Here is a 17,071-nt window from a genome sequence, read left to right as displayed (position 1 = left end):
CTACCTGCCGCTATCGCCAAAAAGTGATCAACCTAAGCCAGGTGATCATCGCGTCGCCCACAAAATTGCTGCCCGAAATAAGATATCTGCACGTAGCTGTAATTTAAAACTCCACCAAGCCAAGGGAAAATAAAAAATTGAAGAAGAACCAGAGAAGTCTCGGGCCCCTTTGGGCACACAAACAGCAACAGGGCAGCAACAGTCCCACAAACACATTATCCTACAGCCATAATTTCTCTTTCCCCGTCCAACAATGCGGAGGAAAAGAACAGCACTGTACACCCAGAGGAAAACTGTGCTATGGATTTACACTAAATATTTCTAGAATAGCTAGGGAATCTTTTATTGGATTTATAATTTGATATGAAGTCATACCTAATGGATTTTAGCATTTATATTATATTTTTATACAAACAACTATTGGTTTGTCCAATTATTTATATAGTCAAATAATATTAACACTCCAAACAAAATACAATTTGATTTGGAAGTTCGCTTGACAAGATGAGTCGGTGTTCCACGAATTATATGGGTTTTTATTTATTAAGATACAAGTATAGTCTTTACTAAGAATAATAATATAAAAAGAAACCTTAGTATTTAAAGTAAAATAACACTCCGAAATTTTCTGTTAGTACTCCTGTTATTTCTCTAACTGCAAGGAACTGAAGATATGTCATTTGCCCGGCTGCAAACCGAACCGAAATCGAAGAAGCCGGCGGAGAAATGAAGATCGATGCTCCGAGGCCCGCGCTCTCTCTTCCTTATACCGATCCCCGTACCGATCCGATCCCTATCCCGTTCTTCTCCCTCTTCCTCCTGCCTCTCTGCTTGAGCAACATGTGCGCCGCTTTGTAACGCCAATTATGGTCCCATAATTCCAGGGCATTATCTGTTCTGTGGGAGCACAAAAGACGCGCTCTGGAATTGGAATTACAAGATACAAGATCGCTTCACGGCGAGAGAACGTTCTCGGCGATGCGTAACCGAGCGGCAAATGAGTGGGGAGAGGGAGTGATCGAGATCTCGGCCAGGTAGATCTGGACTCGGATGTGCTCTCCGGCGCTCTCTTGAGTGGAACGGAGTTGAACTCGCAGAGCTGCTCGGGCTGACCGCTTGTCGGAGCGGCCGCTCAAGTCAGTTTGTTTGTGGACTCAGGCGTCGACGGACGTATGCGTTCGCCAAAAGAAACCGCAGATTAAGAACGATCCACGAGATACAGATACCGATAGCGACATCGAGGCAGTGAAAGTGTGCCGCACCGGAGACACAGCTACACAGATAGAGATAGAGATTACCCGCCTGCCGACCAATATAAAAGTAAACCATGGAGAGCCTGCCGCGCGCATTGAACTACGAGCTCTCGCACGATTTGCATTTCGACCACTACGCCGGTCCAGCCGCCCAGAAGATTCTGAACAGCGGGAGGAGTACTCCCGAAGCCTCCACGCCTACGATCACCACCCTGGACGCCATTTCGGGCAGCGATTTCCTGAAACAGATTGGCCAGCAGATCCTCAGCTCCATCCAGCTGAAGCACCACCACCAGCTCAACGAAGTCAACCACCCGAGGAACGCCACCGGCGGGGAGATAATGGATTTCGACCTGGCCAACCGGGTGGTGCTGGACAGCAGCAGTGTGGGCCAGCTGCAGCAGCAGCTGGAGTACGACAAGTTCATGAACGAGGTCTGGATCGGCATCGTCTTCACCCTGATCCTCATCTCGATGGTCTTCTGCATCTGCTCCTGCTTCCTGTACCACCAGTTCCGAACCTGGAAACGCAATTGTAAGTATTCCGCACTAGAAATGGCAAGCTGTTGACCTCACTGGTGATTAAGTCTTATCGAGTGTTTTGATTAGCCTTTACTGCCGAAAAGTACTCACGATGTACGTCACAAAACAAGTTAAAATTCCGGCCATTATAGAATACTTTTTATGGCCGAAATTAGGTGACCTGGAGCGACCGTCATCAGGGAAATACTCCATTAGCAGTGGAAATCTTTTCGAGCGTTATTCCGTCTTAGTGCTTCCACATCTCTAATGATTCACTTTATTGTGCCTAGGCAGTTTGGGGTCGTAAAGCCAAAGTGATTCGATACCTGACGCAAGGTTTAAGAACTCCAAATTTCTATAACTCGTGAGGCCGCTGGAATGGGCACAAGCCTTGAACAAATTAGCACACTGCCAACGAAAAGTAATTCGGAAAGTACTGCTAAATTCAGAGAAATTCGTTTACCTCATGCTTATGCGAAAGCGGTGCCAAGGCAATTATGAGAAGAATGCAGCGAAGAGAAAATATTCAAAAAGTTAATGGCAATGAAAGCCAGCAAATAGGAGAAAACAAATGCGAGCAGCGAGGGCTCAGTACTGTAATTCAGCAACTAGGTCGAGGTCTTTATTAATCTCAGCCAGCCCCTTCCACTCCACTTACAACGATTGCAAGTGCTAATAAACAATTATTGTTCTTTGTTTTGCAGATCGCAACAATGCCAGCGGCTCGACGCAGTGCACCGTTGTGGATATAGAGGCGTTGAAGCTGCACCCGGAAGCGGAGGACCCGGTGCCGGAGTACACCCTGGTATCCGGACTGCCCAGCTACGAGGCGGCGCTGAAGCTGCTGCAGAAGTCGCCCCAGTCCTCCTGCCTGATTGTCTACCCGAGTGTGTTTAATGTGTTCAATAGGCAGGAGAGGAGCGGCCAGGAGCCGCTGCATCCAGGAGTTGCAGCCTCAGCACCTCCGGCCTCGGCAGCCGAGAGTGCGGCAGCACCGCAGGCACCTTCGTTTTGCGAGGCCACAATGCCGCTGCTACCAGCAACAGCAGCGCCGGCAACAGCAACACCAGCAACAGCAACACTGGCAACATCTGCGGCCACAGCGACATCGCCCACGTGCGCGGCGATTAAGCCAAACTTTGTGATGATGCCAATTGTGCCCAGCTATGCGGAGGTATTCGGCAGCTCCTACAAGACCGTCGACGAGAAAAAGAAATCGAAGGCGAAAGACAGCCAGGTGAAAGACGACGGCAAGCGGTAGAGCCACCTCGAGTGGCTGCCGCGCGGGTGCCCATCCACGCAACTGAGCTCTGTGATACCTCATATTCATGCTGGAAAGACATACTTTATGTAATTAAACTAAGCGCTGTGATTATCAAAAGACGTTACTAAACACTCTACTCGCTACTGAACGTGCTAGCCAGTTAGTTTCGCCAGATTGTACTTAATGACTCTGTATCCAGTACTTATGGAAACGCGAAGACGCACATTGTTACTAGACTTAAGTAGGCCGCCAACTAGGTGATAATAAATTATACACAAAATACCTAACAATCAAATACCAATGGCTCAATTATGCTCGTATGTGCAGAAGGGGAGTCCGCTTGGCAACTCTCCATCTGTCAGCGGCTCTGATTATTATTTTCCCATCAATCGCTTGACATTCAAATTGATTCATTGGCGCTGCAGCAGCTGATTTGATTGACGCCAGGAACAGATGGCGAAGAAATCCTTTGCCAGGCGGGGACTCCCCGCGCCGCTGAGCTTTATAAATAGCTCCCAGCTTCGGTCTGAGCGAATGCCAGAGCAGAACAACAACCCAACAATCGAGCAATCGAACAACCCAACAACCCGGCAGATTGAGATGGTTGCCGTAGATAGATAGATAGACAGATAGAGACAGTTCGATTTGACATTGAGCTAAGGACGTGATAGCTTATTCGCCTGCCACTGCCAGCACAACTGCACAATGCATCTGTGCAATTGTAATTTCGCATTGATAAGCTAGTAAACCCATGTATAGGTATGCAAATCGCTGGCGGAGACAATAGACATAGACATAACAAATGATCTCGAACACTGTTTTCCTAGCACCGATGCTGGCCCTGTGGACGTGACTCCCAGTTAACCCCGTGCCGGAAAACGTGGCCAGGTCGGAAGGCAGTACGGATTGCGGTAGGTCTAGGGCTTCGCTCTATCTTCTGGGGGAAATGCTTTCGAGAAATTCCCCCGGCTTTATCTTTCCGTCTCCAAAGCGGCGCATTCCATGGGCCAAGATAGGGTCCGGTTAGCGTGAACAAACGACTGCAAGTAAGGTACTATCACTGCGCTATCTGCCATCTGAACCAACCGGCAATCGACATTAACAAATGGAATGAATTCTATGGAAATTTATCCCACAGTGCAACGGATTTGTCGCTCTTTGCCGCCATGTGATTTTTTACTATCACTATTATTATTATCGTTATTGTATTTATAGATTGCCGGTTGCACCGCCAGTTGCCGTTTCCGTGCTTCATTATTATTATGCCCATTTGAATGGGTAAACAAATCACCGACAACTAGAAACCCCCATGTGGGGGTGCGAATAAATTGCATTTATGCGAGCGCAGTAAAAGTTATTTATCTCACGATCCGCGATTGGCAATCCGTGATTGGTGATCGGTGCTCGGAGTGGTGCGAAGTGGTCCAAGTTCGGGGGAAGAACCTCTTGCGGTGGCATTTGCATATCGGTGGGAACCCACTTCACCTGCGAGTCGCCTATGCAAAGCAATAATTATTAATTGCAAATGCAGTCGGGATTTACGATCGCTCTTAGTTTATTTGACAGTTTATGACATATCCCCCTACGAGACGCCTAACTAACTTAGCCTCATGTCTAGAACCTATGAATATTTAGCCGGCGACCGCTTTCACAAGGGCTGGATGATCTATGGATTTTATTGTCGACCGGACTGTAAAATGAGCAAAGCCCCGCCGAAGCACGCCCACCGATTGGTCAGTTTGAGTTCGCCACAATGTGTGCAAATTGTTTCATTAGGCGACTTCGTGTGGCGGTAAAAACAATGCCAAAAAATTCCTAAAACTCACAACGAGCGCGTGGTCAGCCGCTCAGGTAATCCCCTCACGTTCTGCCTTCCCCATATCGAAAGCTTCTGGCTACAAGGAAAGACTGAGGTATTGGCTCTTTTGGTTAGCAGAACAATTCTGGATTGTTACGTATTACGAATTACAGCAGGCCATAGAATTTCATCACCGCCATTACCGGGCAAAAACAAATAGTTCCAGTGCATACTTGAAATTGTTGCTAATGAGTTTTAGTATCGCGCTTTATGTTAGCCATGCTAATTGCCTGGCTAATGGGCTGAAGCCCAATCGGTTATGAGGCAAATAGCCAGTTTCAGGCGAGTATAGCGATTTGTGTATGCTTTCACCTTGGCTCCGGACCCCAGACAGCGAGTCCATTTTATTTTCAGTTTTATTTTCGATTTGCATTTGCATTGACGGTTTAACGGCTGCTGCCACGAAAACATGTGTAGATCGCACACAGGGCACATCAAAATATTATACAGCATAAACAACATAATTAGCTCTAAATGCAAATCGCGGATTCCGCATCCAGCGAGAAAGCGCAACCGAAGGGCAATTTATTAAAAGCCCATCCGTCGGATGCATCTCCGATCGGAGAAAGTTGCAGGTTGCTGGGCCAGAGGGCGGAGGGCCCAACCCCGAGCTAATGAAGCGGACAATTTATTAATAAAATGCACATTAGCCCACGTTTATGGCCCCTCACAACGCGCTGGCCCGGCCGCCTGAATTTTCAATTAAGCGCCAAAATCTTGGCCAGGCCGAAGCCAACTTCGAGCTGGAAGTGGAAGCTGGAAGATACCCAAACACAAAGCTGCAGCCACATCCAAACGGTCCACACCAAGTCCCGACTCAGACGAACCGCCGCCGATGTTTGAAAGCGAAACCGGTTGGCCAACAGCCGCCGGCTGAAAAGCAGCGTCATACGCAACATTTGACCCACTTTTTGTGCAGGCGGCTGAAAGCAAAATCGAAACCAAAACAAAAGCCAGAATCAAAATTGGCAAGCCGCTGTCCCTCGAAAACAGTCACCAAGTTTGAACATCCACACATTTCTATAACATTTTTATGGGGTCAGCCCGTTGCTTGTACCAGTAAAACATAAATTACATGCCAAAGCGTTAAAATCGATTTCAGCCTCGAGAAGAACAAACATTAAAAACTACAATGGGTGTGTAAATTGTGTTGGGCCAATATTTAAATATTAATTTAAGCCCATTGACCTAAAACCTAAAAGTTATTTACAAGTATTTAAGTGGTCAAGGGCGATTACCGGCGATTAAGGCCGTCCAATTTTTTCTGATCCCCATGAAGTGTTTATTTATGCTCTCCGAGATTCTTATTAAAAGTCACACAGTGCCTCCCATTTGTTTGCCCCCTTGTCAGTTGTGGAGCTTTTTAAAATGCCACGAGTTAAATACAACCGCCATGTCTCCATCTTTCCTTTAGACTTTGAGCAAACATTTCGAACTGACGCTGCGTTATTTACTCGGATTTTACCTTAACTCAAAGGTGAATGAAAAGTTTGCAATAAATAAAAAAGCAACAGTGTCTGCCAAGGCAAGATTTTGCAATTTGATGTGTTTGCCTTTGTAAATGGCAGCGAGAATGCGGCGCTTGTGAAAATATTTGCTCAAAATGCTCTCCATATACGTAGATATGGTGAAGTGTAGTAAAAGCTTTGCCCCGGGGGTTGGATAGCGAAAAATTAAGAGCTTTTTTTAGATAAATAATCTGTATTAGAGTTCTGCGTGCCTGGTTTGCGGCAGACCACAGAAAGATATAAATTGGAGGCTGTATCTCGAACACATGTGCTGACAACCAGCAACACTTGCTGCAATTTACCTAACAAAAAACGTTTTACATTCAAGAAAATTAAAGAATTTCTGATTGAAATTCCCAAAAAAATAACAATAAATTGATTTTGGGCTTGGCTTTGAGAGCTGCATGAAAAGGCAATTTAGCACTGGGTCAAGCATGGAATGCGAATTAGTAACTGACAAACGCTCTGCGCTCCAAAAATTCTGCAATGTAAATATAACAATCCCAGCACTTGAGATTGGAGGGCCCAAAAGTGCAGTCGGTTCGGCCAACTTTGGTGCTTAATTCGAGTAAAATATTTAACTCAATTGGGATGCCAAACAAAAGCGAAATTAAATTCTATCTTCATAAAAACATATAAAAAGTTGGTGTGTTCCGAGAAGCCCGACTAAGGAAAAACAAATAAAAATGCAAATAAAAGTTGTACGACTCAAAGTTATGGGCGCTGCAAGATACTGTAGACGTGAACCCAACTCATAAAAACCCAACAGGAAAACTCCGGCCGAACGAGTTAACTGCGATGCGCTAACTGTTCCTATCTCGGGCACTACCATCAGAGGAACGTCAAAGAGCAGCGGTGGGGGTTCGGATTGGATTTGGGATTCGGAATGGGATTGAAAGTGCACTGGGGAAAATATCCGGGAAAGTAGCTGAATAGTTCAAAAATGGGCTTAACTCTCAGTTACGCTAAATGTATTTAATAGATTTTTATATTTTAAAATAAATAAATAAAGGTGTCTATAAAACGTATATTAACAGTGAATCATAACATATCTGGGAGAGCAAAAAAAAATTATTTTAGCTTAGGAAATAAATGGGATTAAAGCGGATTCTTTAAAATCAACAGTATGTGCTAAGGCTAAATCACATTTAATAAGACATATATGTACGCTTAATATTCTTTAAGAAATAAGATGACGTTAATGTATTTAATTACTCAATTACCGCTTTATTTATTCATTTCAAATTTTTTTTATTGAAAAAAACAACTTTTTTCTCTCTGTTTGAAATGGGATTGGGCCACGGATTGGGAGCTCGCAGCAGCCAGCCACAGCGGTTACAGATGCAGATGCAGATGGAGATGCAGGCAAAGATACAGATACATATAAAGTAGGTTGCTGCAGGTTTGTTTTCCTGATAAGCTCGCGCCATGAGATTAGCCTGTTTTCCTCCATCTCCCAACAATTTGTTTTCTTTGCCGTCTTTGTCTGTGCTGCGTATTTGGCTGCGGTTTAATTTTATGGGCCAAAGATTTTATTTTGTAACTCAATGTTTGCCTGGTTCGAGGAGACTCGAGCAGCAGGTTGTTGGATCTTCTTTTATTTCGGTGCTCATCTGCTTTCAACAGAAATGCACTTAAATTGTGAGATGACTGGGGACAGCCATTTACGTTTTATAACCCCTTTCGTATTACACTTTAATTGTGCCCATTTGCAGAGCTTACTGTTATTTAAATTACATTCATCCTTGGTCAAAGGACTATCAGCGAATTAGCTCATTATTTGATTGAAGCGTACATTTTGGTTATCTAGTTACTTCGTTATCTCCACCGCGACCACACAATTTGACCTTTCCCTGATTGGATTCCCAAAATGCAATCAAAGCTTGCTAATCTTATCAAAAAGGCTGCTCCCAGCGGACATCGAGTCGTGTAATTATGCTTAATTGGCCCAACAAATCGAGTTAACACTTTGCTGGCTAAATAAATATTTTAATTAACTATTCAAATTGTACATGCAACCGTCAGCCCATTCACCAATTTAGCTTTATTTAATGAAATTAAAACGACCGCGAAATCAAGATTATTTTGTGTGCAAAAAAAACTAATCCATGTTTAATTATAGGAACTGTCTAGCGATAGAATTCGCTTCCTGCTCCTACTAAAAAATCACTTAACCATAAACAAAAGCCGGTTGAAATGAGAGCTTCCGTGCGTTTCCGAAATACTAGGCCTGAGTGCACATCGAACCCCCAATAAACGAAGAGGGTTAAGTTCTATCTGCAGGTTGATAAATTTCTTATCTTAAATGGAATATTTCCCCATGCGTGCTAAAGTCAATTATAGTTTAGTTCGAAGTCATGACTTCGCCCAGACGTGTCTGCTATTACCTGTTTCTGGTTTTGATTTTGTTCTTGGCGATCACCCTTTATTTTAATATCACCGCCGTTGAGAGGACATCGGTGAAAGCAAGTCACAAACATGCCTTGGATCCGCTCTACGAGAAGGTCCGAGTGCTGTGCATGATACCTTACGACTATACCGATCCTGAGACTGCCAGATATGTGAAGCGCACTTGGGGAAAACACTGCAATGCATTGCTCTTCGTGAGTGGCAACATCGATGGGGAGTTGGAGCCCTATGTGCCCGTGGTCAACTCAACGGACAAGTGGACTTTGGTCCAACGGGGGCTGATGCACGCCTATCTATTTTATGGCCACAAAGTCGATTGGGTCCTCAAAGTCGAGTCCTCTAGGTAAGACCCCGTATTATTCACCAGATCATAACTTCATTTGAATTGCTCGACGTAGTCATAAATTGGCGACGCGCTCATTGTCGTTCGATTTTATCGCTGGAATATTGTTATGATATTCTAAACATTCGACAGTCACTCCGTTCTACACTGAAATAAGTTGTATTCTAAAAAAAATAATTAAAAGTCAATTTTTTAATTTTATTTAAAATACTCCCAGGGCAGAGGCAGGCTTTATCCGTACTAGCGATGGTGGGTGTTAAGCTTTATTTATTGGTTTGACTTACAAATAATTATTTTAAAATATCTAGGATACATAAACTTGATCGGATATTTCTTACCGTGCCTTTTCATTCATTACCGTTTATTTTTATGAGCGCTGAGTTCGGTGGCCGCCACACTCAACATATTTTGACTTCTTTCATTGATAAAGTTATCAGTCAGCCTTCGGCAGTATTTGTTTGTGCTCGAGTTTGGGTCTGAGTTGATGTTTGCTGGATGTTCCCGTTTACGTTAAGGTCCACATCCCGTTCTCAGTCGGTTCCGTTCTATTCACTCCATTGTAGATCGATTTTTCTTCGGCTTCCTTTTGTGGTTTGGCCCACAGAGGGTTTCCTTTATCGCAGCCTGGGGAAAATGTGCCGAGGAAGTGCGAGTATCTATAGGCGGTAGTTTATCTGTCTTTTGTAGGGGCACACAATGCAGTTCCCCACCCCCGGTTCTCCTCTGTGCATATGTCGCTTGATTGCACTCCGGGGAGGTTTGCCTTCATAATTGGTACAAATTTTCAGTTCGGAGTTGAAAAAGAATATTTTCCCATGGATTTCCATTCACGGTGCGGAATGCCATTAGCATAGCTTGCCTCAGATTATGCTGATAACTTGACAAATGAATTCTATTCAGAGCGGGCGATCACAACCCTATCCGAATGTGTTTTCCCACTCATTTCGAATTTTTGAAAAACAAACTATAATTTCTAGACGAGTATCAATGTGTCATTCTATTTTATTGGCATTAATTAGAGTAAATATATTCGCGAATAGCGCTATCAATTTGTTTTGATTTTTTGCGCACTTTGCAAAGTGCAATTCAATTAATCCATGTACTTCTGTTTACGCTCAAATGCCAAGTTAATGGCTACATAAATGTCGAATTTTCTATAAATGTTATTGATTAGACCGCATTATCAAGAGTTTTCAATGGTGAAAATAAGTGCGAGCCAAGGGGTCAATCAAGTGTGCCGGAGTGCTGTCGATGGAAATAGTATTTTCCTAATTTATGCCGTCATACATAATTGGGAATTTATTGGATGCGATGTCAACACCACAGCCGTAGAATATTTCAAAATCAATTGAATGCGGATTAGAATTGGAATATTTATACCCTGCTTAATCGCCTCTGAAATGACTTGATAACTTGACTCGGCGGATACTCCGTGTGGTCGTTGACTGGCAATTAAAAGTTTATGTCTATAGTAACAGTCATTAGGGTTTCTACTTTTATTGGCCGGCTTCGGCTTGGACACAGACTATCTTTCGCACAGCCCAATGATAGCTCGACTTCTGCTTTATTTATATATTTATTTAATTACACGCCTTCATCTGATGGGAAGACAATGCGAAATTGAAACATTGTGGGTCGGGGGGCACTTGACATTCATACCTGCCACATCTAAGTATATGGCACCTCAGCTCATCGAAATTATCCGCAATTACTGGTATCTCGGTCCGGTTGTTTGGCAAATAATCCACACTGTGTTTATGTTTTTTTTACATTTTGTGTATATATTATTTTTCTATCTTAGCTGTTTGCGTCGCACATTTGCGGCTTGAACTTGGACTTTGTTTGCTTTGCGTGTCCACGATTCATTCAAAAACGGATCTCACCATGTTGTTGACACGGTTTTTCTAAATGGCAATTGTTTGCCTTTCGCTATACGCTTATTCAAATTTTTTGAACATCCATAAACCCACACCGGCCAATTTGGCCATACATCGTCGTATTTGCACTCGGCTTTGTATGCACAGCAGATCTGAGATGGGTTTTATTGATATGCACGATTTTGCGACGTGAATGAAGAATGAGAATTATTAGTTGGCACAAAGGTAATTTTCGACTGACGCCTAAGTGTTTTCCAATTCCAGCTTTGTGGTTGTGGAGAATCTCCGGTACTTGATAGATAGAAGAAAGTATCTGCCCAGTCAAGCGATCTACTTTGGCTATGAACTCGAGAACATCATCACACATGAGGTATGTTTTGGCCTAGGTAATAGCTTTCATGTTAAATTTACTCCAAGTTTTTTCATGATTTTATTATCCTTCAACCTAGCCCTTTATTCACGATCGGAGTGGCTATGTGATTAGCCGCGAGGCCTTGAGGCGCTACACAAACGCGTCGATGGATCCAGAGGTCAAGGAATGCCTCCATTGGAAGGGATATGTTGAGGGACTGGATATATATCGTTGCCTGAGCCATGTGGATGTGAAAATAGTCGAAAGTCGGGATGAATCTGAGCACGAGACGTTTTTGCCCATTCCGATGAAGCACCACTTTTTGGGGGGCTACGATTACATAGACTGGCTGCGTAACGTAACCTATCATAAAGTGCCAGGGGTAATAGTTGACTAAAAGTTAAAATTGCTTTTGCTTTAATATTTCTTCCTTATTTCCTTGTAGAACACAGTGCCAATATCCAAGCGCGCCATAAGTTTTCGGGTGGGCTACCCGCCTGAAATGTACGATTACTATTATTTTGTTTACGGATTGAAAATCTTTGGCACCCCCGTGAATACTCCTTAGAATACAGACCTTAATAAAGAACTCACCTCTGCCAGCTGGCGTTGTTTTTCTTTGCTGATGTTTCAATTTCAACAAGACAGAGGATCTTGGTTACTTCCTGGTAAGACCGAGGTAAGGGAGTAACCCACATATCATGCACTCCATCACATAATTCATTTCACATACGGGAAAGGGGAGGATAAACGTGTTCATCAATGAATCTGTCGCCTGGCCTGGAGTCTCATTTTCCCATTGCCCTTTGTCTGTGCAAAAATACTTCAGTTTTTCTTCGATTTTTCCTTTTTTTTGTTGCCCAGCAGCAAAGTGTCATTGTTACATCATGTCTGAGGGAAAGGAAATATGCGCATGCATGCAATATTGCACTTTTCCCCGCTTCCTGTAACCTTAATCATGTGTAGGCCTTGGGTTACCTGTTAGCTGCCATAATTCATCTGGTAACTTGAGCACGTAAACTGAGACATCGATATCCCACATAGGCAGAATATCGCTTACCTCTCACAGGTTGCTTGTTTTTCGTTTGACAGTTTCACATGAAATACGCACATGTGATTACTGAAATCTATACAAACATTTGTGGGTCTTTTGTTTTTGCAACAACGGAGTCGGGAGATTGAATAATCTTTCTTATACATATGCGACAGCTATTTGGTATTTTGAGCGGGCCAAAAATAGATACGATTATCTATGCAAATCTGGAAACGTGTTTGATCCGAATCAAAAGTTGTGGGCTCGGACTCTATGTCATAACATGGCCCGAAGAAGGGAAACACGAGTGCCAGATGAGGCGGACAAGCAATCGATACTCCACTTTGAATTTGTGTGTTTACTCAAAACGAACTGACCAAACCCTTCCCGGAATCGCCGAGCCACTCTGGTCGCTGCCCGGCTTTCAAATGCAAAGTTTTGCATCAACTTGAAAGCCATTATCGTCAATGAAAGACGGTGGCGCAACGTCTTGGGTGCCCGAGTCGTCAGGTGGGTTAATAATTCTAATTGAAAAAGGCAATTTGTATGCGGCGGGTGAAGGGACACCAAAGGCATTGCAGACAGATAAAAGCACTCAATATAATTAAATTGCCGACGGACCACCCAGCGCGAATAATTCCACCACCTGAACCACCGATCCAAGTAATAGTTCGAAAATGCCACGACTGTTCGGTGCACGGCGGCTCTTCCTGGGCGGAAAGAATAGGTTCACCCTCTGCAATGCCATTTATCTGCTCCTCCTGGGCACCCTATCACTTACGGTGATGCTGCAGAGGTACCGGGACTTGGAGCCGGAAGAGGTCGAGGCCGATGATCCCCCATCTCCCCGGATATTTTGCATCATTTCCACCTATGAGTTTCGCCATGAACACACCGCCATCCACATCCACCGCACTTGGGCCAAGCATTGTGATCACTATCTGTTCGTCAGCGATAATGTGCACAAACATTTGGAGCCGGCAGCGTTTATGAACCTTTACAACAAGTGGCTCCGGCTGAGAGCCCATCTGGAATACGTCTACAAGAACCACTTTCATCAAGGGGACTGGTTTCTCTACGCCAACGATGACAAGTATTAATTATTAATTTAGCATTAAAAGGCAGTCCCCATATTTTTTTTAACTTCCCTTTTCAGTTTCGTAGTTATAGAGAATCTCCGGAAAATGCTTGTGTCGTACACTCCCAACGAGCTTATCTATTTCGGATGCAAACTTCGAACTCCGAATGGCCTGGTGAGTGTTTGGCATCTTATTTGGTTTTGAACACAGCAATTGCTGGCTTATTTAAGGTCTTCATGTATGAGGGCTCTGGGATCGTCTTCAGTAGAGCTGCTCTCAAACGATTTGCCCTCGCAGCCCTGACCAACGAAAGCATCTGCAGCTCGGAGCCGAAAGGAAATGATTTCACCGAGGAACTGGGTCGGTGTCTCACCAATGTCAATGTGATGGCCGGAGACAGTCGAGATGAGATGCAAGGGCATCGATTCCTGCCGTTTGAGGCAGACCTTCACTTGGGAGGTCAAATGAATGAGTCCAGAGCTGAGCACAAGTATTATCTGGACCATTCATACTACCCAGTGATTGATGTAAGCTGTTATAATGGGACATCGCATGGCTGATGTATTTGTTTCATATTCAACTTTGTTATTTTTCAGATGAAACTGCCAGTTTCCTTACAATCTATATGCTTCCACATGCAGGCCATAATGAACACATATGACCACTACTACTTTGCATATAAAGTTCGAATTTTTGGGGCGCCACTAGACTTGCCCTCTGAAAATAAGGACATTGGAAAGAAAATAAATCTCATAAATGTACGGAATAAGCAGGTGTTGTTAGGTTGAGTTTATGGTAGAAGCACTTAAAGGTGTCTTATATTAAATTAAACCAAACAATATTCGAAAGAATTAATGATAACATTGTTTCTTATAGAACACCTAAAACCTAAAATTAAATGTACACATGCCGAAGCAGGTTTAGACTCAAACTTAACTATGAAACAATAGAATTTCATCATCTTAGATAAAGTCATGGCAAGTTAGATTTGAAGATTGTCTAAGAAAACTTTTACTTGGTCTTGACATTGTCCCAAAAGTGGCTCAATCTTTGGTTGTTTTGATACCCGAACTTCCATTGCTGACTGGACTTTTTCGGATCACAGACACTCGAGGTAACCGCACTTGTTTTCGGATGAGCCTCCAGACATTGTCTGAAGTTCGCCATCTGGCCTGCGATGACCTGGCGGGACTTGGGGTCGTAGGACCAAAACTGATTACCACTCTGACCATGGCACTGATAGATACGAAGATCCTTCCCTTGGTTGCGCACCTCCAGGCAGTAGTAGCCGGATTTTAGCTCCCGACGGTTGGAAAGGATCCAATGCTGCTCTGATATCGGGAACACGTGGTCTGAACTACAGGGACTCAACTTTGGATGTTCGTGTCGACTGTCGTTGCGATCCAAACACAGTTTCGGCGAGGCCACGCTCTGCAGAACCCCAGATGCGTACTCTGCGGGGTCTATTATGGGATACAAGTTTAGGAAATCCGCTGCAAGGTTATTCAAAAACCACTTAAAGGGCTTGCAGTGAAGGCGCTTTTTGAGTTCCCGCTGTTCGGTGAGGCTTCCTACCGAAAGCACAGTCAAATGTGGCATATTGGCGAAAATCTTGTCCTTAAATTCATCCAGCCACACCTCGGCCACGCGGCGGTAGTTCTGAAAGAATTTTCGATTTAAATTTTATTGTCCATTATATATAGGTTGTTTAAAAAAATCTCTTACCCTCGCAATAATTTTATTCTCCTTGTCTTTATTCTTGTCGGTATAGCGAATCTGGAACCTGCCGTCTCTGTACAGGTGACCAACCCTGGAGCAGGGCACTTCCAGAATCTGGCCCCCGCACAGCCACAGCTTGAGGCTCAGCTCGAACTGCTCGGCTCCCCAGATCTTCAGACCCTTGTCGTAGCCGCCAAGCTCGGCGAACCACTGACGACCGATGGCGAAAAGTCCGCCGTTCATGATGGGATTCTTATGGGGAGCCGGCAAGGCCACCGCCTCCTCCTTGAGGAGCGGCAGCTGTATGTAGTTGAATTGCCAGTTGAAGAAGCCCCTGGACGGCTTGCCCCTCCTGTACGAAAAGTTATCGTAGTCAATGGTGTCAATGATCGGAGTGGTACACGTCCTGTTGTTCCTTAGAATGGGAGCCAGGAGTGGCTCCAGCCAGCCCTTGGTGACCTCCACGTGGGAGTCCAGGAAGACCAGCACATCGGCCAGCGCAAGTTGGGCGCCAGCGACTCGGGCCTGCATCAGGCCCACCTGGCTGGGGAGTCTGTGGTGCCTCACCATGTTGAGGAACTTGATCTGCAGAAAATCGTTGAGCTTCTCGTCCACCGCACTGCTGCCGTCGTCCACCAGGACGATCTCCCGGAGCAGCAGGATCGGAGTTCGGCTCCTCAGACTGCTCAGCGTGCGCAGCAGCACGCTCGCCTCCTCGTTGTGATAGGTTATCACCACACTGACGGAGGGAAGCTTTTCCAGCGAGTACTCGAGCTTTTTGCAGCTGTCGAAAGATCGCACAAGTCAGAGGGTCTTATAATCACAAGTGATGCTAGCTTAACCTTATAAACATTTAACATATAGATATGTATAAAACTTTGATTACAAATTCTTATAAATTTTTTTATTTTCATTACGGAAATTATGTTATATTTGTTATCCTTACATGATTCATGCAATTAATATGAAAACTTTAAATATTAATAATAAATACAAAAAAAAACTACCGAGGTAAAAACTCGCGCTGATCGCACCTTTAACATACACAATTCAGATGTATCAAATCATCAAAATTAAAAGATATTAAATGATTACACATAATACTAAACGGTGTGATCGTTAGTTATTTTCTCATCAAAAATGGTAACCGATTGGTATTCATTCCTGTTTACAGTGGTCGCCCGGATATTTGACTTCGTAAACTCTCCTCGGGTGTATTATCTCTCAAGCACCGGCATCACTGGACCCCACTCTTATACTGCTACCGATCGCCACTCCGCAAGCTCCCGAAGCCCGTTCTCTTGGCACTCAAACTCACCTGCGATGCCGCATGTCGTAGAGCGTTCGCTCTGGCGAGATGCGCTTCGAGAGCCAGGCGTTGTAACCCCTTTCCCGCTGGCTCGTTGCCATGGCCTCCACCTCCTCTTGGGTCCAGTTGCCCCTCGCCGGGCGGCCCAAGGCTCCCAGATCCGGGATGACCTCCGACTCGAAGACCGCCTGCAGCTCGCTAATCTCACGCTCCAGACGCGAGGTCGTCGAAGATGTCTTCGCATCGCGCTCCCGTTCCAATTGCAGCGTATACAGGTAGTAAAGTGTGCTGCCCGTGGCCATCATCAGCAGCAGCAGCAGTACCTTCTTTTTGTGCCTCAGCAAGTCCAGGCACATCGTATCACAGAAACAAGCACAGCCCTCCGGAGCGGACAATAAACTTTCGGCTTAAACCGCGCAGCGTTTTGGCCAAGACTGAAGCCGGCCAGCTGAGAGTGTGACGAGAGCGGTCTTCTACGCCAGTAATCCCATCTTATACGCTGAGAAAGTTTTCGATTAAGTGGCTCAGCCAACCGATCAGGGGCGG

General features: G+C 44.6%; 4 protein-coding genes across 4 annotated transcripts; 3 read left to right on the top strand and 1 right to left on the bottom strand.

Moving 5' to 3' along the window:
- The first annotated feature begins 603 nt into the window (after positions 1–603).
- LOC108030702 (protein commissureless 2) lies at positions 604–3,333 on the top strand. The gene is made up of 2 exons (XM_017103741.3): positions 604–1,787; positions 2,479–3,333. Exons 1-2 carry the CDS (start codon positions 1,328–1,330, stop codon positions 3,033–3,035), a joined length of 1,017 nt encoding a protein of 338 aa, XP_016959230.1. The 5' UTR covers positions 604–1,327; the 3' UTR covers positions 3,036–3,333.
- Positions 3,334–8,761: 5,428 nt separating this feature from the next.
- LOC108030681 (glycoprotein-N-acetylgalactosamine 3-beta-galactosyltransferase 1-A) lies at positions 8,762–11,961 on the top strand. The gene is made up of 4 exons (XM_017103714.3): positions 8,762–9,156; positions 11,298–11,403; positions 11,483–11,767; positions 11,831–11,961. Exons 1-4 carry the CDS (start codon positions 8,762–8,764, stop codon positions 11,951–11,953), a joined length of 909 nt encoding a protein of 302 aa, XP_016959203.2. The 3' UTR covers positions 11,954–11,961.
- Positions 11,962–13,095: 1,134 nt separating this feature from the next.
- Positions 13,096–14,285, top strand: LOC108030680 (glycoprotein-N-acetylgalactosamine 3-beta-galactosyltransferase 1). The gene is made up of 4 exons (XM_017103712.3): positions 13,096–13,511; positions 13,575–13,671; positions 13,728–14,024; positions 14,094–14,285. The coding sequence occupies exons 1-4, from the start codon at positions 13,096–13,098 to the stop codon at positions 14,283–14,285; spliced, it is 1,002 nt and encodes a 333-aa protein (XP_016959201.1).
- On the bottom strand, positions 14,257–16,923 carry LOC108030679 (polypeptide N-acetylgalactosaminyltransferase 8). The gene is made up of 3 exons (XM_017103711.3): positions 16,535–16,923; positions 15,223–16,000; positions 14,257–15,156 (listed from the first exon to the last, which is right to left on the bottom strand). The coding sequence occupies exons 1-3, from the start codon at positions 16,879–16,881 to the stop codon at positions 14,509–14,511; spliced, it is 1,773 nt and encodes a 590-aa protein (XP_016959200.1). The 5' UTR covers positions 16,882–16,923; the 3' UTR covers positions 14,257–14,508.
- Positions 16,924–17,071: the final 148 nt, after the last annotated feature.

The sequence above is a fragment of the Drosophila biarmipes genome, chromosome 3L (assembly GCF_025231255.1).
Source record: "Drosophila biarmipes strain raj3 chromosome 3L, RU_DBia_V1.1, whole genome shotgun sequence".
In the NCBI taxonomy this organism is placed as follows: Eukaryota; Metazoa; Arthropoda; class Insecta; order Diptera; family Drosophilidae; genus Drosophila; species Drosophila biarmipes.
Note: the sequence above shows the minus strand (reverse complement) of the source record. Positions and strands in the feature narration are given on the sequence as shown.